General features: G+C 33.6%; 2 protein-coding genes across 4 annotated transcripts; both read left to right on the top strand.

The window, feature by feature from the left end:
- Nucleotides 1–7595: 7595 nt before the first annotated feature.
- On the top strand, nucleotides 7596–13355 carry LOC132266412 (uncharacterized). Of its 2 annotated transcripts, XM_059767276.1 has the most exons (3): nucleotides 7596–7657; nucleotides 7978–8122; nucleotides 11679–13355. In XM_059767276.1, exons 2-3 carry the CDS (start codon nucleotides 8116–8118, stop codon nucleotides 13214–13216), a joined length of 1545 nt encoding a protein of 514 aa, XP_059623259.1. In that variant the 5' UTR covers nucleotides 7596–7657; nucleotides 7978–8115; the 3' UTR covers nucleotides 13217–13355. The 2 variants fall into 2 exon arrangements, with proteins under 2 accessions (XP_059623259.1, XP_059623260.1); XM_059767277.1 differs by lacking the exon at nucleotides 7596–7657 and having other exon boundaries at nucleotides 7664–8122; nucleotides 11682–13355.
- Nucleotides 13356–15814: 2459 nt separating this feature from the next.
- On the top strand, nucleotides 15815–20558 carry LOC132266411 (uncharacterized). Of its 2 annotated transcripts, none has more exons than XM_059767274.1 (3): nucleotides 15815–15927; nucleotides 18393–19976; nucleotides 20253–20558. In XM_059767274.1, exon 2 carries the CDS (start codon nucleotides 18395–18397, stop codon nucleotides 19928–19930), a length of 1536 nt encoding a protein of 511 aa, XP_059623257.1. In that variant the 5' UTR covers nucleotides 15815–15927; nucleotides 18393–18394; the 3' UTR covers nucleotides 19931–19976; nucleotides 20253–20558. The 2 variants fall into 2 exon arrangements, with proteins under 2 accessions (XP_059623257.1, XP_059623258.1); XM_059767275.1 differs by having other exon boundaries at nucleotides 15817–15927; nucleotides 18390–19976.
- The last annotated feature ends 608 nt before the right edge of the window (nucleotides 20559–21166 follow it).

Raw genomic sequence — 21166 nt, 5'->3', positions numbered from 1 at the left:
ATCACAATCATCCAATGCAATTCAACACGCATGGTGAATTACAAATAATTTTAGTTTTATAGGAATTAGAATTTTTGGGTACATATTTAGGTCCAGTATTATTTCATATAATTTAATCTAAAATGCAATACTGTGTAATATCATTAAATCGTGAATACAACAATGATAAATAAGTATGATGATTTTTATTTAATGACACGTGTTACAATGTTACAAACATGTTCCAGTGTATTGCATTTTCGATTTAGATTGCATTGGACCATTTAGTATACGAGAGAATATTCTTGTACATAATACACATACATGTAGACAAAAATAGAGAGAGAGAGAGAGTTAAAAGTTAATTGAATGGATTGGAATTTGGGAGAACGTGAAGGATTTTGAGGACGCTAGATTCCCGGAAGTTATATGACCCAATTCTAGTATAATCTCTTAAATTCCATAAAAACATTCATATTTCACTTATTCTTGCAGCCAAATTGATATGAGCAATGTTTTACTGGTAATAGTGGTATGGTCTTTGAGTGAATACTATTATCTGCCAAAAGAATTAATGCTTTGAACACGAAGCAAATTAAAGAAGGGTTGTTAATTAACAAAAATGGAAAATAACTAATATAAATATTTTATGAGATTATATATAACATTAATAAACATTTATGAGGTTATATCATTACTCATAACCTACCCATATATGAAAGAAAAAGTAGATGGAAAGTCATAGTCATCCCAATTAATTTTTGTTTTAAATCATAAAATTAAGATTAAAATAAGGAAGACATTTTTATCACATGAAATTCTGACAAGAATTTAGTGGCGGTGATAGAAAAATAAATGGATTTTAATAAGAATATCAAAAAGTGTGGAGGGGGAGGAAACAAGAAAGGATTGAACAGTGACGGAGGGGAAAACCTAATTACAATCTTTATATATATATATTATCTATCATCACCCTCCATTACCATTCTCTGTTTTTTTCCCTTCCACTTCCATTGCACCATGACCCTATAAGTGAACTTAATTTATACACCGTACACGTATATACATACAGACCTATTGTATTACTTATAATTTATAGATATATTACATGTGATGGGAGCAAATCACCTTTGTGATTCCCTAAACTAAAGGGAGCTTTTTGGAAGGTCTGTGTTCCTTTTCCTTTCACTGACAGACTGCATCTAATGTAACCTAGTGCTTTTCATTTTCATCAAAGGTGACCACAATGCTTGCAAAAGCCAAAGTACTATTTCCTTTCTGTGAGTTAGCGCCATATAAATTACATATATATATATACACACACACACACACACATATTAGTTCTTTCTTGCATGGAGGAATATTTTGGATATCTGTCTTTTCTCATGTAGCCAAGCAATTATAATTATTATAATTTCTATCCAACAATGCTTGACACCCAATATCCAATGTTCACTTTAATTACTTTTGGGTAAAGTCCACATTTTTTATTTTTGAGTGAAAATAATAAGAAAGTGAATGAAAGAAAATTAATTTTTATTGGTAGAATGAATTTATTAAAAAGTTATAAAATAATTCTATAAAATGGATTGGTGTAACATGTAGGCGCTTGTCCATTTACCTAAAAACTCAAACTGTTAGGTAATGCTGCATAGCTACCTATTTATACTTAATCACTTTTCCATCCAGATTCGATGTGAGATAAATGACCCTTGTTACATTCTCCTCCACCTAAACTTGCAATGCCCTCGTTGCGGTTTGGGCCACTCTGCCTATCCAAGTGGCAAACTCCAGATGTTATCCGGGTCGAGCGCTTGACGTGACACCGGATCAAGGATTGAGTCTGGCTTTGATACCAACTGTAACGGGTGGGCGCTTGCCCATGCATTTATTCAAAAACTCAAGATGTTGGGTAGTGCTGCATACCCACCCCCATTTATACCCAATCATTTTCTCATTCGGATTCGATGTGGAACAAATGACCCTTGTTACAGTTAGATAGATGGAAAGTTACAAAATATGTATATATTATTGTTTAATTAAATTGTCCTTAAATAACAAGGCTAAATAGATTTGCTTTCAAATTAATATTTTTTTAATCTTTTTAAAAAATAAATTTTATGTGAAAATCTACATAAGTACTTTTTTTAGGATATTCTGGGTGAGAAATATATCTTATTATACCATTCATTGAACATATACATTTAAGTTAATATCATTTTTGGGAGATAAAAGAAATGACATAATTATAAATTTAAAGGAAGTTTCTTTTTCTAGTGGTGATGAAAAAAATATTTTTCCTCAAATTTATTTTTATTTTTCCAGCTATACATATATATATATATATATATCCAAACTCCTGAAATGTTTATAAAATCCATTTTCTTCATTTTCCACTACTTTTTATCTAGTCAGACTAAGCCTTAGGATCTGGAACTACATTTATCATAGGGTTACAAGGCTGCTTCTTTAGTATTTTGACTTCTTCATAAGCCGGATGGTGCATGGTTACAAGATGACTTCTGAAAACAGCTATATTTTTCAATATATATAAATTTAGTTCTCCATAATGGCTTGAATAACTATATGTTGTTATTTCTTATTAATCTAGGATATCAAAAAAAAAAAAAAAAAAAAATTTATACAAAGTGACAGATCGAACCAAGCCATGCCGGGTTTGATTTTGTTTGGGCTTAATTTTATTTGTTTTGAGCTTAGTTCAGACTCAGTTTAAGAACGTGAAATGTTCAAAAAGAATGATTAGGGCTCGGTATTATTTTGAAAAGTTCAAATTAGCTCATTTAATTAATAACAAAAATTGTCCAGATTCTATTTGAAATCATGTTCAAAACAATTTTAACTTGCACAATTCTATTTTCACAATTCTATGCAAGAGAATTTTAACTCATTCATGAATTTATATCAATTTACACAATTCTATTTTTTAAGCGAGTTTTTGAACATATGCAAGAGTATAAAAAGCCTTACAAATATATTATATGTGTGTGTATATATATATATTCCACGTTGAAATGATTCTTTTCCCATAGATGCACAGCCTATTGTATAGGTGGAGTAGTCTGAATGTGCACAAAGTGGTAGAGGATGTAGCCTTCCCTTCTGGGTAAAATAATATACGGAGTAGTAATCAAATCAAACAAATGGTAAAGAAGTAAGGCACATTATTTTGATACACGTTGACACTTGGAACAAAGTTGTACCCTATTTGAAGTTGACGTGTGTGTGTGTGAGAGAGAGTGAGAGAGAGAGAGAGAGAGAGCTAGTTATTAGGTTTTAGGCATTTGGGGGGTGTCTAACCCTAGAAGACCCATTCCTCGAAGAGTGAGTAATAAATGCTAGGGCAGAAGGATACAGAACTCTTTTGGCTGGACAGAGAAGATAGATAGATGTGAGAGAGGAGGGAGTGAATCATTTTGTAATTGATTGCTTTTATGATTGGCAAAGATGAGAATCATGAGAGAGAAAGAATGGGATGACTGAGAGAGAAAACCAAAGTGGGGTGAGAATTGAGACTTGGAGTGCAGAGAAAGGCTTTTTAAAGCTGGCTTTTTTCGTTTTTATTTTTATTTTTTAACCTACTTTTAATTCTTAAAAAGAAAAGTAAATTGGATTATTTTAGAGGTTCTTGTGAATTTATATGAGTCAGTATGTAGTTTTGTCTAATAATTTAAGTTTACAGGTCAATTCTTACAATTATATTAATGTTAGAGTTAGTCCTTGATCATGTGTCATATTTAAGGACTATTCGAAAATGTTTGTATTGGTATTGGATATGCTAAGTGGTCTCGGCAGCAATAAGAACATTGCCAATTCAAGTGAGGGTAAAATGTGCTAAAGATTCTTAGTTGTCTCACATCATATTCGAATAAAAAAAGGTCACGAGAGGTGTCCCTGCCGAGTAGACAAAGTAGTCCGATTGCAAAAAAACAGCATGCGGATTCGAGTGGGGAAAAATGTGTTAGAAATTCTTATCCCACCTCTAATCCAGCATTTTAGGCTTTTGAAGACATGTACCTGGTTGGTTACGAACAATTGCTACCTCAAGCCTCTCTGGAAAATAATGGAGAAAATTATTTTAAAAGTGAAAACCTTTTAAAGGGAGACTTGAGAATGCATTGAAAGCCTTTTTTTTGTTTTTTTTTTTTTTGTTTCCGTCTCATTCTTTTAATTTCTAAGGAGAAAAGTGAAGTGGATTGCAATCACAACCATGTGCATAAAATAATGGAGAAGATTATTTTAAAATTGATAACATTTCAATATAATACTATTCAAATTTTTTTCCTACTTGGTTTTTCACATTTCCTTTTAAGGAATTATTTGCATTAAGTCAAATCTTAGACATGAGGTATCAGGGTTAAGTGATTTATTGTAACGGTATATTCTCAATACAATTTTCATTCGGATCTAATGTGGACAAATCCCACGTACTTGTAACATTTTCTTCCACTCGAACTCACAACGCTCTCATTGCAGTTGGGCCACCCTATCTACCCCTCTGGATTAGGTTTAATTTTGCTACCAACTGTAACGGGTTAGGTGCTTTTAATTCAACCCAAAAGCTTAAACTATTGGGTAGAGCTAGCACCCAACCCATATATACCCATTACAATTCACACTCGAATCTGATGTGGGACAAATCTCATTTGTAACATTCTCCCCCACTTGAACTCGCAACGTCCTCGTTGCGGTCTGGTCTCCCTGTCTATCCGGTGTGAAGACTTGGACGTCATATATACCCATTATAATTTACATACACATTACAATTCACATTCGGATATGATGTGGGACAAATCTCACTTGTAATATTCTTTCCCACTCGAACTTGTAACGCCCTCGTTGCGGTCGGGTCACCTTGCCTACCCGGGGTGAAGATCCGGACACCTTCGGACTAGGTCAGGCTCTATTACCAAATGTAACGGATCGGATGCTTCGCGATTCAACTAAAAAATTTAAGCTATTAGGTTGAGTTAACACCCAACCTATATATACCCATTACAATTTCCATCCGGATCCAAGGGAGAGTTTAAGTCTCCGTGAAAGAAACGAAGGAGTGTGTGAATGTGTTTTTTATGAAGAAAAAAAAAAATCAAACTGATGATGATGAATTGATGATAATAATTTATAATTTGTGTGATGGACAACTTAATAAAAAATAATGTTATGTAATTATATTTATTGGCCATTTCGGATTTACATTATTTACCTAGTTTCATTGGCTAAGTATGTGGCATTGGTGATGTTTTCTCACATTTTATTATTTCAAAATAAAAGATTCATATTTCAAGTTTCTATGAAGATAAAAGTTGGTGTGTGATTGTATTTTTTGTCCGTTAAAAAAAATAAAAAATTAGTAAATCTGTCAACCAACCATGAATTCGGATCCTCTAAAACGACAATTCATATTACTCACACGTGTGTGATTAGGTGATTCACTCGTGTGGAGTTGAGGGAGAGTACAGGGAGAGAGAGGATTGGGACAATTGTGTGCATGGATGTGTGAATGTGAATGAGCTTTCACATCTTTGCTTGGTACAAGGGCATAGTGGGTAGTAGACACTGACATTGTCCTTCGCCAAAGTCGCTGACTGTATTGTCTACTCCGCATTTAAAGCGCGCGAATCGTGCCAATAGTATTAGGAGGCTACAACTATAGTCGTCTCTCTCTATCTCTCTCTCTCTCTATATATATATATTTATGCACACGCATTTGTATGAATATATATGTGTATACAATCGAAGGATTGTTCATTCTTTGGACCAAAGCCTGTGTTCCGTACACGTAATACCACGTTTGTGAATGCAGTTTTCAAACTCGTCTTCCAAGGTCGTCAATTTAGTAGTACATTTTCAAACTGTAAAAATACAGAGTGTATGTCGTAGTAATTTGTCTTTTTATTCTTCAAAATTGGTTTATTTTTTAGGGCAAAGTACAGTCACGTTCGCTAAAATTTAGTAAAAAAATACTTAAAGAAAATTTACTTATTTTTTGGACAAAAATACTCCCTTAAAATTTAAAAATAGAGAAAGACACCTCTTTACATGAAAAATTGACTAAATTACTCTTTGACCTTTTATAAGACTTTTTTAATTTTATAATTTAATAAATTAAATTAATCTACTCTCATGAACAATTTATGTATAAAAAAAAAAAAAAGTGAACAAATTATAAATGTCCTAACTTCTTAAAAATGTAAACGTCTAAAATGATTTTTTGATTGAATACATATATTTCAAATAAATTATATTTTGTTATTACTTCTTTTCTTTTTATTTTTTATTTTTTATTTTTAAATTAAGATGTTTAATTCTTTCATTTTAAAATTTTAAACTAATCTCTTTTCTTTAAAAATAAAAAATATAGTACCAGTGTAATTTTATGCATTTTAAATTATATATCAAATATTATGCATTTCTCAACATAAAAGAAAATAGATACCAGTATAACTTGATATGCATCTTAACTTTATGCTTGCCTTTGTTTTTTTTTTTTTTTATTTTTTATTTTTATGTTTGGAAATGCCTAATATTTGATATATAATTTAAGATGCACAAAGTTATACAGGTACCATATTTTTTTATTTTTAAGGAAAAAAGATTGGTTTAATTTCTTTAGATAAAAGAATTAAGCATCTTAATTTAAAAATAAAAAAGAAAAAGAAAAGAAGTAATAACAAAATATAATTTATTTGAAATATATGTATTGGATCAAAAAATTAATTTAGACGTTTACATTTTTAAGAAGTTGGGACATTTATAAAGTAAATAACAAAAAAAAAAAAAAAAAACAATATAAAGTTTTATTTTTATGCATAAATTGTTTATGAGGGTAGATTGGTTCAATTTATTAAATTGTAAAATTAAAAAAGTCTCTTAAACAGTCAAAGGGTAATTTGGTCAATTTTCATGTAAAGTGGTGTCTTTATCTATTTTTGAAACGTCAGGGAGTGTCTTTATCCAAAAAACAACTAAGTTTCCTCTGGGTGTTTTTTTGCTAAACCTCAAGAGGTGTGGTTGTACTTTACCCATCTTTTTATTAGCATGCATGCAGTAATTTATAAGTAATTTTTAAGGATAATCGCCTAGTGCAATTTGCCAAATTGAAATTTGAAAATTATGAGCGTGTTTGGTTTACTTTTTTTTTTTTTTAATACATTTGTGAAAATATGATATTCATAGAGCCGACTTTAAATAATTTTTTAAAAACTTAGTGGTTGTTATTGTTGTATAATATATTTTTTAAAATACTTTAATTTCGTAAAGGTAGAAGTACATAATATATGAACGGGTGCTGCATATGTTCACTGGTGAATTATAAAGTGCAGTAAGAAATGCCCCCGGTGCATGTGTCGGTGATGAATAATGAAGCGACACCACCATTGTGGACCGAAAGACAAAAAAAAAATTGTATTAATGTTCTCCGGCCCAACTTGTTGAAGCTTTTACCGTTAGCCTGTATTTTACACTTTGGGCTCGAGAAGTCGAGATGAAAGACTTTGGGCTTATTACCCAATCGCTTTGAAGCCCATTCTAATAAAGAAAAGTATCTAAAGTGGGTCCATTTTCCCATTTTAGGGCTTAGGTATAGAAAACTATATATAGATATACAACTCGTGATCATTCTCTCTCTATAGCAATTATCAGTGTCTTCTCCTATCAGGTAATCCCTAATAGCCACTATTATAATTCATCTGTTTACACAGGAGCACCATTTGGCTGTTGAGAAAATAACTGAGAAAAAGAGAATAAAATAGATGTCTTTTTTTTTTTTTTTTTTTTTTTTTTCATGATTTTGTTGAGTTAGTTGAGGTGAGGGCTTTGTCTCGTCAAGCCCCAGATAGGGAAAAGTTCAAATTCATGATCTTTTCCTCTATATTTTCTCAGAAACCAAACAGATGGTGATGGAAGATTTTTTACCCATTTTTATGTTTTTCTTACCCATTTTTATGTTTTTCGATTCAAAAAAAAAAAAAAAAAAAGAAAAAGAAAAAGAAAAAACGATCTGTGTTCTAGGGCTCCTGTCGGCTGTCACTCCTCGAAGGCTCGAAGTCGAAGGAGAAGATTTGGGTCTGTGTTTGGGAGATTAGCTTCACTTTCATCAGGAGCTGCGCCGAAAGGATGACAAGTAAGTAACTCATCCAATTTATGGTACTCGGTTCCTTTTTGGCTTTTTCCAATCTGAAATTGATCTTTTTTTTTTTTTTTTTTTTTTTATCCCGTGTGTTTATGGAATCCTTTATCTCCTTTTTGATCAATTTGAATCTAATTTCATTGGTCTGGTTGATTATAGAATTTTGAATATTTATGGGACGCTTGAAATAGGAGATTTCCCCCTTACCTTAGAGGCTTAGAACAAAAAAGGCTGGATAAATTGGATAATCAAGAATTCAATCTTCCGTACAGCTATGAAGCACCAATTATATATATATATATATTCAAAATCCACAATTTATCATCTAAGCATTTAAGAACCAAGCAAATAATTTATCACCTAAAAGTCATAAGTTCAATAACCAAAAATCTACAATATATGCATCTTTCATCATTGGCCAGTGATAACATAAGATTCATAAGAATAATAACTGAACAGTTTACTTATCAAAAAAAAAAAAAAAAAAAAAACTGAACAGTGATTAGTTGATAACAGTGAGCCCAAAAAAGAAAAGGAACTCTCTAATCCCCTTCATTGAGTTGGATCTTCTAGGAACTCATTGTCATTTCCATCTCCCTCGTTGAGTTGGAATATGTTCCCTGATTTTATTATTCTTCAACATATAACATAGCATATCTATAACATTATAATCTGGGAGATGTCAACGTACTGAATAATAAGGCTCTTTTTTTTCTTTTCTTTTTGATTTATTTATTTATTTTTTGGGTAAATTGCTCATCTTTCACAAAGTCTTGTACATCAGTACATGTAACTTAAAAAAAAAAAATGTCTTGTTGATGTACGTACATAGATCTAATTGAAGAAGAGGAGAGAGGAAGTGAGAGAAAAGAAACCTACTTGGTGGAGTCGCCGTAGTAGACACCGGAGACACGAAAAATCTGATGGAGAGTTGCTGTCGCTGAGCTCGTAGTTGCATCCGAGGAGAGGAATCGCCTTGGGCAATCGGCGAAGGAATGGAGGATTTGGGAATTTTGGGTCTAGGGCACAGAACAGATATATATCTACGTATTTAGAATTTTAGAGCCCAAATAAATTTTATCTATGTATTTATTTTTTCAAAATTTTACTTTTAACTTCTAAAATTAGTAAATTACATTAGGTACCCATTTATCTTTAAAAAAAATTATAAAATATACCCCGCCGTGTCCCCCCGTGTGTCCGAGCTTTGTTCACCTCGTGTCCAATAAAAAATAATTTCTGGACACTTCAAAGAAGTGTCGGACACATGTCCGAGCCTCGGACACGGGTGTCGGTGTCCGAAAAGTGTCCGACACTGGTACGGGACTCCTGGGAGGAGTGTCCGTGCTTCATAGCCGTACAGACTAAAACCTCCATTCTTTTTCTGATTATGAAGATCTCAGCCTTGCTAGGATTGCTCTTTATATAGTTATATGTCCAAGTATAAATGGTTGTGTTCCAAGTATATAGATATTATATATAGTACGATAAAATCATAAGAACAATGAACAATAAGGAAAATTACAAAGTGTTTTTTTTTTTATATTTATATTTGCGGTCAATTATTGCTTATGTGATAAAAATAAAAAATAAAAAAAAAAAAACTAAAAATTTAAAGAGAATCAACATGGAGAATCAGACTAAAACCTCCATTCTTTTTTCTGATTAATTAGGTTAAGGAAAATATGAGAAGAATCAAACATTGTTGATTTTTGTCAAACAATTATGAACCACTTTTTTTGCTTTGCATTGAGGTAATATCTATATTTTATTTCAGCAAAACAAATATATTTTTTTTATTTTTATAACTTCTATTTCTGTTTTTTTATTTTTTATTTATTTTTGTCAATTATGTCTACAAGAAAATTTGAATCTGGGCATGAAAAGGGGGAGGGGGGGGGGGGGGGGGGGGGGGTGGGGGGAAGGGAGAGAAAAATCAATTTAAAAAAGGCGTTATTCATAAGATTTTTGGACCAATACACAAATAGAGAGTTTAGTTGAAGATTTGGTGAATGGAGAACATAGGAATGAAGAAAATCTTAATGAACATGGAGATTTAATGAATGAAGAAAATGTGAATGACCTTGAAGATTTGGTAATGAAGAACACGTGAAAGAGAATGATAATCTTCCCTTGAACATTAATGATCTAGCAAATTGGAGAAAGATTGATAAAAAATTGAGAGATTTATTAGTTGAAAGAGGTCCTCCAAGAGTTGCTAAAAGCTTTTCAAAGTTGAAGTTAATCAAATCTTACTTGCGGTCTACGATGACACAAGAGAGATTGAATGGATTGACTATCTTATCTATTGAAAAATATATATTGGAGCACTTTAATTGATTATTTTGCGACTCAAAATGCAAGACGATAACATTTAATTTAATGAAAATTTTACTTATAAAAAAAAATAATAATAATAATAAAAATAAAAATTTACTTTAATGAAAAATTCGCACTTTTATAATATTTTTTTTTTAGCGTGTGAAACATTATGTATAAAGGGCCTCTCAAGATTTTTTCAATCTTAGGGCTGGCCCTACCCCTATCGTGATTCTCATTGTAGAGTATTGTATATAATTATAATTACATATATTATTGAATATTTATTATTTAATAATATAGAGTCCAAAGCAATACCTTTGCTTTGCAAAGCAGCAGAGGTATTATGACTAATGAGTACGGCAACAATACAAACCAGTGAAATGAGTAGCCATTTTCATCTGCTTCTTTTGTACTGCAACTAAGTTCTGAGTTGAGTGCTTTCACAAGTCCTATTGGATGTAAATTTCTAAGTATATGATATTATGTTAATAGCAAATTACAGTTCAGGTTCATAATATTATGTGATGCGTACCCTTAATAAATGGTGATTATTGTTTCTGTGTGATTGGGAGGTGGTGGTGGTGGTATTGGTGGAGGTCCCAATATATGGCTCAACTTGGCTAATTAAAAAAAATCAACTTTTTCTTCTTGATCTTGTGTTCTTTTAGCATATTAAATTGATTGATATGCTTGGTAAAACTATAATAATGGGATAAAATTAGAAGTTTGAGAATCTGTGGAATGAAATGATAAACCGATTCTAATACTTCTGTTTAAGTAAGGAATAGGAATTGCATGATATTCTTCTAAGAACGAGTGTCGTGGTCATATAAAGCTGAAGCAATTGGCCTACAGCTCAACAGTGTAAAAATGGAAGGAAAAGAGAAAAGACACAAAAGACTATCTGAAGACTGACACAGCTAACATTTGTATAATCATTGTAAAGTCGTATCTAGGAGTAATGACTTAAAATTTTCATTTTATTTTGATATAAGTTAACTTTAAATTCCTTCTTTCTAATTCCCTTCATTACTTTAAGGATATTGGATGCAAGCGTGGAGATTAGATGTTTAATCAATCTGTAGTTTAAGATATTAAAAGCCGAGGTTCCTGATTTTCATGCTTTATTACCTAAATTTCATCAAACTGTATTCCTACTTTGTGGAGTTACAATTTATTTATTTTAAAATTATTTCTACTCTTATTCTTCATTTTCTTGTTTTGTTAGCAGGCATGGCTGTGGAAACAGGTATGTTTGTGGTAAATCATACTGTTGCTAGTATATTGTGTTGCAAATGTGGTATTCCAATGGTACCAAATGCTCCAAATATGTGCGTGAAGTGCTTGCGTTCTGAAGTAGACATTACTGAGGGTTTACAAAAGCATGTTGATATCGTACATTGCCCGGAGTGTGATTTGTATCTGCAGCAACCGAGGACTTGGATTAAGGCCCAACTAGAATCAAAGGAGCTCCTGACGTTTTGTGTGAAGAGGCTGAAGAGTTTAAATAAAGTTAGGTTGGTACATGCTGAATTTATTTGGACCGAGCCTCACTCCAAGCGAATCAAGGTCAAGCTGAGAGTCCAGAAAGAAGTTCTTAATGGAGCAATACTTGAACAAGCTTATACTGTTGAGTATGTTGTCCAAGATCAAATGTGTGAATCTTGTTCTAGGGTTCAGGCCAACCCTGACCAGTGGGTGGCTGCAGTGCAACTTCGTCAGCATGTTTCTCACAGGCGAACTTTCTTCTATTTGGAGCAGCTTATTCTTAGACATGATGCAGCAGTCCGTGCCATAAGAATTAAACAGATGGATCAGGGAATTGATTTCTTTTTTGCGAATCAGAGTCATGGTGAGAAGTTTGTGAAGTTCTTGGGTAAAGTTGCTCCAATTTGGAGTCGTCATGATAAACAACTTGTGTCCCATGATTCCAAGAGCAATAATTACAATTATAAGTTCACTTTCTCTGTTGAAATCTGCCCAATTTGCCGTGAGGATTTGATATGTCTCCCTCCTAAAGTAGCCGTTAGTTTGGGAAGTCTTGGTCCTCTCGTGATTTGTACAAAAGTGAGCAACAACATAGCTTTACTGGATCCATTCACTCTGAAGCATTGTTTTTTGAATGCTGACCTGTATTGGAGAACATCTTTTAAGTCATTACTTTCTAGTAGGCAGCTTGTGGAATATGTTGTATTGGATGTGGATGTTGGTCTTAAAGAAGTTAATGTTGGTGGTTCAAAGTATGTTTTGGCTGATGCCCAGGTAGCTCGCGTATCGGACTTCGGGAAGAATGACACAATTTTCTCCATAAGAACACATCTGGGCCATCTTTTAAACCCAGGGGATTATGCTCTTGGTTATGACTTATATAGGGCTAACACTAATGACATGGAACTGGACAAGTACAAAGGCCTTGTCATCCCGGAAGTAATATTAATAAAAAAGAGCTACGAAGAGAAGCGCCAGAGAAAGCGTGGGAAGCCTCGCGCATGGAAACTCAGATCTCTTAACATGGATATTGATGACACTGCTAAAGCCCGAGCTGAAGAAGAGAAGAACTTGGAGTATGAACAATTCTTGAGAGACTTAGAGGAGAACCCTGAGTTGAGGTTCAATATCTCGTTATACCATAATAGAGTATACCAGCCATCAGAGATGGCATCTGTGACTGATGGTGAGGATCTCCCTTCTGTGCCTTTGGATGAGTTGCTTGCTGATCTTGATTTAAGTGATGAGGAAATGGAGGATGGTAGCATGAGTGAATGAATGGTAGCACGGTTGACCTTTTGAATGTTAAATGTTTTATTTATTAAAAAGTTTTAGTTAAAGGTTTTTTATTTGTAATATTTGCAGCCTACTAGTTACGTGATACAAGTGATATGAGGGTAATTATGGATGTTAGGAATTAATTACTCTTGCCCATTAGGGTATACTTTACATTAGAATTAGAAATGGAAAATAATATTCACACCTATTAGTTAGGCTTATTTTTCAAAGTGAAATAACTATATGGTCATTCATAATTTATTTATTTATTTATTTATTATTATTTTTTAACCTGGCAATAAGAAAAACAGCCTTACAGCATCTACAAACGCTGAGGCAAAATGAAACCACCAAGAGGAGAAGAGCAATAACGGGAGTGACCTAAAGGTCAAGCCATCATCAAGGCAACAACTCCAAGACTGCATCCATAAGGCGTCGCTGACTGGGAGAAAAACCACCCAACCCCGCACAAGAAGGCGGGAATAACAAAACTCGACATAGGTCATAAATTTAGTTGGAGGCAAAATAACAGATCTATCCTGTCGAGTCAAAAAACTAGCCAAACAGGAGCAATTCTAGCAAAACAACATCAAACGGCTAGAAACCATCCACCGACCAAATTTATTACAACACGCCGAGTTCATTAAGCGGTGAGTGGCAAGGATCGGCACCTCCCCACTCACCTCTCCACTCTCATGAGAGGGAGTGGGGAGCAAACAGAAGAGAGAGAACAAAAGGCGACGGCTGAAGGATTAGAGAGAGACGAGAAAAAATGTTCGAGAGAGAGAGAGTTCCATTCATAACTTAAAGTGAGACCGTTTAAAAATAAAATAAATAAATAAGTTCAAGACTAGAGTAGTTTTAGAAAGTGAAACGATGAAAGGTGGAGCTGCTATAGCCCGGTTAGAGCAATTCCAATACTCTCTCATTTGGGCCTCTCAAACTCAAAATATGAGAGTTGGGTAAAAAAGAGCCTCTCTAATGGGCTCTTATTTGAGCTCTCAAAATTTGAGATTTTCAAATTTCTTCACTTATATGGCAGCTGCCAAATTTTTTTGGCAAGTCTCTCATTTCCCAAAACGGTGCCGTTTCTCACCCGTCATCACCCACTCGCATCTCTATATGTATATTATATATAAATTTTTGAAAAAAAAAATTATATAAAAAAATTAATTCACAAATAGTGGTAAAAAAATTATAAAAAATTTGTTTTTTTTTTGTCCTTTTTTGACCAGATATTTTAGATTTGTACTTCTTTTTAATTGGGTTTAATTTTAGTTTCTTTCTAATGTTTAAAACTTGACTTGGAATATGCCTAATATTATTATTACTGATGCAAATATGAATGGTGGGAATGGTAGTTAAAAAAGAATAGTGGTTATGTTAAAAAATAGTATTTTGCGTGAAATGTATCGTTGAAGGAGAATTGTTAAAATGTAATATTTTGATAATATAACACTTGTCAAAATATAAATTTGCCCATTTTAAAAAATATAGGGGTATTTTTTGCACTTACCCCTACATAATATACGTACATGTAGACTAAAATAGAGAGAGACAAAAAGAGTGGGGTCAATTTTGAACAATAAGGATGTTATTTGCACATTTAAAAAAAATAATATAGGAGTGTTTTTTACACTTACCCTTACATAATACCCGTACTAGACTAAGAGAGAGAGAGAGAGAAAAGATAGTTTACCAACAGTATCAAGAGGCTACAACTATAGTCTCTCTCTATATATAGGCGCGCACACGCATTTGTATGAATGTATATAAATATATATATATATATTATATATTTGTATACAATTGAAGGGTTGTTCATTCTTTGGACGAAAGCCAGTGTTCCGTACACGTAATACCGCGTTTGTGAATGCAGTTTTCAAACTCGTCTACAAAAGTCGTCAATTTAGTACATTTTCAAACTGTAACAATACACACTGTATGTCGTAGTAATTTGTCTTTTTAAGAGCGTGTTTGGTTTATTATTATTATTTTTTAATACATTTGTGAAAATATGATATTCATAGAGTGGAATTTAAATAATTTTTTAAAAACTAAGTGGTTGTAATTGTTGTATAATATATATATATTTTAAAATACTTTAATTTCGTAAAGGTCGAAGTACAGAATATTTTGACCGTAAGCCTCAAACTAGTGAGTAGAGTAAAAATGGATGTAACTGAATGGGCTTTGTTCCCCAAATAACTGAAGCAGCATTGTTTTCAGAAAGTCTTTTATTTCGAGATTGTTTTGTCTATTAAATTGGATTAACCGGTGGTAAATTATAAAGCGCTGTAAGAGATGCTCGATACATGTGCCAGTGGTGAATTATAAAGTGCTCGTGGACTGAAAGAAAAAACAAAAAAAAATTGTATTAATGTTCTCTGGCCCAACTTGTTGAAGCTTTTACCGTTAGCCAGTATTTTACACTTTGGGCTCTAAAAGTCAAGATGAAAGATTGGATAGACTTTGGGCTAATTACCCAATCGGTGGGCTGATTGGGCTTTGAAGCCCATTCTAAAAAAGAAAAGTATCTAAAGTGGGTCCATTTTCCCATTTTAGGGCTTAGGTATAGAAAAATATATATAGATATACAACAATATCGTTGTTCAGAGAAATCTCTCTCGAACAACAAGCTCGCCTCTGCTGTCTGAGGATTCGTGATCATTTTCTCTCTCTAGCAATAATCAGGTGTCGTCTCCTATCAGGTAAACCCTAATAGCCGCCATTATAATTCATCTGTTTAGATAGAGCACCATTTGGCTGCTGAGAAAATAACATAGGAAAAGAGAATAAAATAGACGTTTTTTTTCTCATGATTTTGTTGATTTAGTTGAGGTGAGGGCTTTGATGATTGTTAAAATCTTGATTTTGGGTCGTCGATTCTACGACTCCAGCCCCAAAATCGATTTTGGGTCGTCGATTCCACCGATTCTACTAAATTGCTTGTTTGAGTCTTTTTTTTGGGTTGGTTCCTTCTTTTGAGGGTTGGGCTAGAAAATAAGAAATCATATGAAGATGGAAAAAAAAATAATAATAAATAAATAAACAAAGCACACAACAGACTTCGTGTTTGGGCAGACAACTTCTCTTTGCGAAAGTCCAGAGTCTCCAACAGCTTCAATTCTTCGACCATTCGACCTCGCAAAAGCCTTCGACACCTTCTTGCTTCCTCATCACATCTTTCTGAACTCTGAAGTTTAAACAAGGTGTCTTACTGTGTTTGAAGTTTTGAACTTCGAAACTTTTCTCAACTTTATTTATTTATTTAATTGGGTAGCACCCTAGGTGTTTGATAGAAGTCCGCAATCATATTGAGCACTCTATCTTGAACTTGACCATGGGGTTGGGATGTTAGTATGTTACTCCCCATGTATTGTAAAAGAACAGTGAGATAATTTCAGGAAAAAAAAAAAAAAATAGAGATCAGTGGAGTCTTCATGGGTCTATGATATGTTTTCCTCTCATTCTTATTTACTTTTGTGTCTTTAGTCTAATTCTAAATTATTGACACTCATCCAAATTGGATTCTGTAAAGCTGGAGCTTCTAAATAAGTTGAAGTTTTGGTGCAGTGGAGTAGTGATTTTGGTTGGAATTATTTTTCCATTCTGATTTCTGTTTTGTATTATATTCCGACTTTGGATTAACAATTGTATTCAATTTATTTTGTGTTTTGGCCTTATTCTTTCTATATTTTACACATATTATGCGGAAGAAGTTAGTTTGAATTGTTTTGTAACAAGTTGGTAGAATCTTACGATTCACGATCCGATTCTACGGAGCGCAAAACGATTCTACCTTGAATCCCGATTCTAACAACGTAAAAGTTCAAATCCATGATCTTTTCCCCTATATTTTCTCAGAAACCAAACAGATGGTGATGGAAGATTGTTTTTCTTAGCTAATATGTTCAATTAGGCTTTTGCATATTAAATTTCTTTAGGCTTGTTATTGGTTCGTTTTGGTGATTATATGGGTAATTGTCACTTTGCAGGGATATTTCGACTAGTTTATATTATAAAATCACTACCCCTATCGTGATTCTCATTGTAGAGTATAGTATATAATTATAATTACATAAATAATATAGAGTCCAAAGCAATACCTTTGCTTTGTGAAGCAGCAGAGGTATTATGACTAATGAGTATTTCAACAATACGAACCAGTGAAATGAGTAGCCATTTTCATCTGCTTCTTTTGTCCTGCAACTAACTTCTGAGTTGAGTGCTTTCACAAGTCCTATTGGATGTAAATTTCTAAGTATATGATATTATGTTACTAGCAAATTATGGTTCGGATTCATAATATTATGTGATGCGTACCCTTAATAAATGGTGATTATTGTTTCTGTGTGATTGGGAGGTGGTGGTGATGGTGGTGGTATTGGTGGAGGTCCCAAAATACGGCTCAACTTATCTAATTAAAAAAAATCAACTTTTCTCTTTCTGACTCTGATGCTCCTTGATCTTGCGTTCTTTTAGTATATTAAATTGATTGATATGTTTGGTAAACCTATATTAATGAGATAAAATTAGAAGTTTGAGAATCTGTGGAATGAAATGATAAACCGATTCTACTACTTCTGTTTTAGTAAGGAATAGGAATTGCATGATATTCTTCTAATAACTAGTGTCGTGGTCGTATAAAGCTGAAGTAATTGGCCTACAGCTCAACAGTGTAAAAATGGAAGGAAAAGAGAAACGACACAAAAGAATATCTGAAGACTGACACAGCTCAACATTTGTATAATCATTGTAATGTCGTACCTAGGAGTAATGACTTAAAATTTTCATTTTTTTTTTCCCTAGTTGTTACTCACACGTACATGTCTCTTCTGAGACTTGAACCTCTGACCTCTCTTTGGGAAGTAAGAGGCTGATGCCACTGGCTCGTTGGTTAAAATTTTCATTTTATTTTGATTTAAGTTAACTTCAAATTCCTTCTTTCTAATTCCCTTCATTACTTTAAGGATATTGGATGCAAGTGTGGAGATTAGATGTTAAATCAATCTGTAGTTTAAGATATTAAAAGCCGAGGTTCCTAATTTTCATGCGTTATTACCTAAATACCTAAATTCCATCGAACTGCATTCTTACTTTGTGGAGTTACAATTTTTTTTTTTTTTTAAAATTCTTTCTACTCTTATTCTTCATTTTCTTGTTTTGTTAGCAGGCATGGCTGAGGAAACAGGTATGTTTGTGGTAAATCATACTGTTGCTAGTATATTGTGTTGCAAATGTGGTATTCCAATGGTACCAAATGCTGCAAATATGTGCGTGAAGTGCTTGCGTTCTGAAGTAGACATTACCGAGGGTTTACAAAAGCATGTCATTATCGTACATTGCCCCGAGTGTGATTTGTATCTGCAGCCACCGAGGACTTGGATTAAGGCCCAACTAGAATCAAAGGAGCTCCTGACATTTTGTGTGAAGAGGCTGAAGAGTTTAAATAAAGTTAGGTTGGTACATGCTGAATTTATTTGGACCGAGCCTCACTCCAAGCGAATCAAGGTCAAGCTGAGAGTCCAGAAAGAAGTTCTTAATGGAGCAATACTTGAACAAGCTTATACTGTTGAGTATGTTGTCCAAGATCAAATGTGTGAATCTTGTTCTAGGGTTCAGGCTAACCCTGACCAGTGGGTGGCTGCAGTGCAACTTCGTCAGCATGTTTCTCACAGGCGAACTTTCTTCTATTTAGAGCAGCTTATTCTTAGACATGATGCAGCAGTCCGTGCCATAAGAATTAAACAGATGGATCAGGGAATTGATTTCTTTTTTGCCAATCGGAGTCATGGTGTGAAGTTTGTGGAGTTCTTGGGTAAAGTTGCTCCAATTAAGAGTCGTCATGATAAACAACTTGTGTCCCATGATTCCAAGAGCAATAATTACAATTATAAGTACACTTTCTCTGTTGAAATCTGCCCAATTTGCCGTGAGGATTTGATATGTCTCCCTCCTAAAGTAGCCGTTAGTTTGGGAAGTCTTGGTCCTCTTGTGATTTGTACAAAAGTGAGCAACAACATAGCTTTACTGGATCCATTAACTCTGAAGCATTGTTTTTTGGATGCTGACCAGTATTGGAGGACATCTTTTAAGTCATTACTTTCTAGTAGGCAGCTTGTGGAATATGTAGTATTGGATGTGGATGTTGGTCGTAAAGAAGTTAATGTTGGTGGTTCAAAGTATGTTTTGGCTGATGCCCAGGTAGCTCGCGTATCGGACTTCGGGAAGAATGACACAATTTTCTCCATAAGAACACATCTGGGCCATCTTTTAAACCCAGGGGATTATGCTCTTGGTTATGACTTATATAGGGCTAACAGTAATGACATGGAACTGGACAAGTACAAAGGCCTTGTCATCCCGGAAGTAATATTAATAAAAAAGAGCTACGAAGAGAAGCGCCAGAGAAAGCGTGGGAAGCCTCGCGCATGGAAACTCAGATCTCTTAACATGGATATTGATGACACTGCTAAAGCCCGAGCTGAAGAAGAGAAGAAGAACTTGGAGTATGAACAATTCTTGAGAGACTTGGAGGAGAACCCTGAGATGAGGTTCAATATCTCGTTATACCGTAATAAAGAATACCAGCCATCAGAGATGGCATCTGTGACTGATGGTGAGGATCTCCCTTCTGTGCCTTTGGATGAGTTGCTTGCTGATCTTGATTTAAGTGATGAGGAAATGGAGGATGGTAGCATGAGTGAATGAATTGATGCTGTTCATTTCAGTCGCAAAATTTTGCCAAAGTTAGTGGGTAAGTTTTTCCTCTCTCTTTTTAAAGTTTCATATTTGTGCATTTAGACATTATATTAAAAGATTTACCTTCTTAATTGAATGACATTGGCTGTACAAGCTGCTTTTGTTGATATTATAGTTTTTTCCTTATTACTGGGGTTCTTACTTGAAGCTCTATATTTTATTTCACCCAGACAATAACTAGTTATTTATAGCTTTCAGATCATGTTCAGCTTCTCATTTTCTTAACTCGAATAGGTTGATGCTAACATACTGTTTAATTGACTTGTGACAGTTACTGTAATACAAAGCAATTGCAAGGTTTTGACATCTATGGATGACGCGAACTGCATTTACTTCTTTTTAGAGACACCAATATTCCCGTGAAGTGTGGTGGCTAAAGGTTTTAGATTTGTAATATTTGCAGATTGTTTGATGATCTTCAGCTTCACGGTTGGCCTTTTGAATGTTAAATGTTTTATTTATTAAAAAGTTTTAGTTAAGGTTTTTTATTTGTAATATTTGCAGCCTGTTCGATGATCTTCAGCTTTCCGGCTGTAGTTTTGATTTTATGTTTTATTTATTAACAAGTTTTTGCTCATGTTCATTTGGTGCTCATGTTCATTTGATCTATCTTACGATGATAGAAATTGCTCATGAAGTTGTCGTTGGGTTCTGCAAGAGTTTTGCATTGGATGGTTGAAACCATTAGTTAAGCAAACAGCAATGATGATGATGATATTGTGAGTGGTGTGATTTATGTAGGTGTTGGTGATTGGTTACAGTTTATTGTATGATTCTCTGTAATGATTTAGCATATCTGTTTTTCTGGTTCTCTTGTCACCTATATAACACAAGATTTTACCATTTAAGCTTTGAATAGGTAGAAGGTTGTAGTAGTTTGGATACTACTGAAAGTTGTTGGATTCAGGTCTGAATCTTCTGCTTCTGTAAATTCAAAGAAAATAAAATAAAATGAAGCAAAGAAATTCTTCCAGTTTTGAGGGTAATGTTTCTTGATTTTGTTTCAGTTGACCATTTCCTGCTTGTGCTTCACATTTTGGTATTTATTTAGAGGTCTTGTCAAAAAGCAAATGGCACCAACTTGTAACCTCTTGAAATCTGTAGGGTTAATATTCTTTTCATCTGCAGAAGAGAGATTCAATTACATTGCTATTTCATTTACAAAAATGGGAGCAATCATTTACT

The sequence above is a fragment of the Cornus florida genome, unplaced genomic scaffold (genome assembly GCF_030987335.1).
Source record: "Cornus florida cultivar Cherokee Brave unplaced genomic scaffold, ASM3098733v1 CherokeeBrave_3.0.0_Hap2_Chr07, whole genome shotgun sequence".
Lineage (NCBI taxonomy): Eukaryota > Viridiplantae > Streptophyta > Magnoliopsida > Cornales > Cornaceae > Cornus > Cornus florida.
The sequence above is the reverse complement of the archived record's forward strand: the minus strand, read 5'-3'. Positions and strand labels throughout refer to the sequence as shown.

Coding starts and splice junctions, on each gene's coding strand:
- LOC132266411 (XM_059767274.1), top strand. CDS start 18,395: ATGGCTGAGGAAACAGGTATGTTTGTGGTAAATCATACTGTTGCTAGT.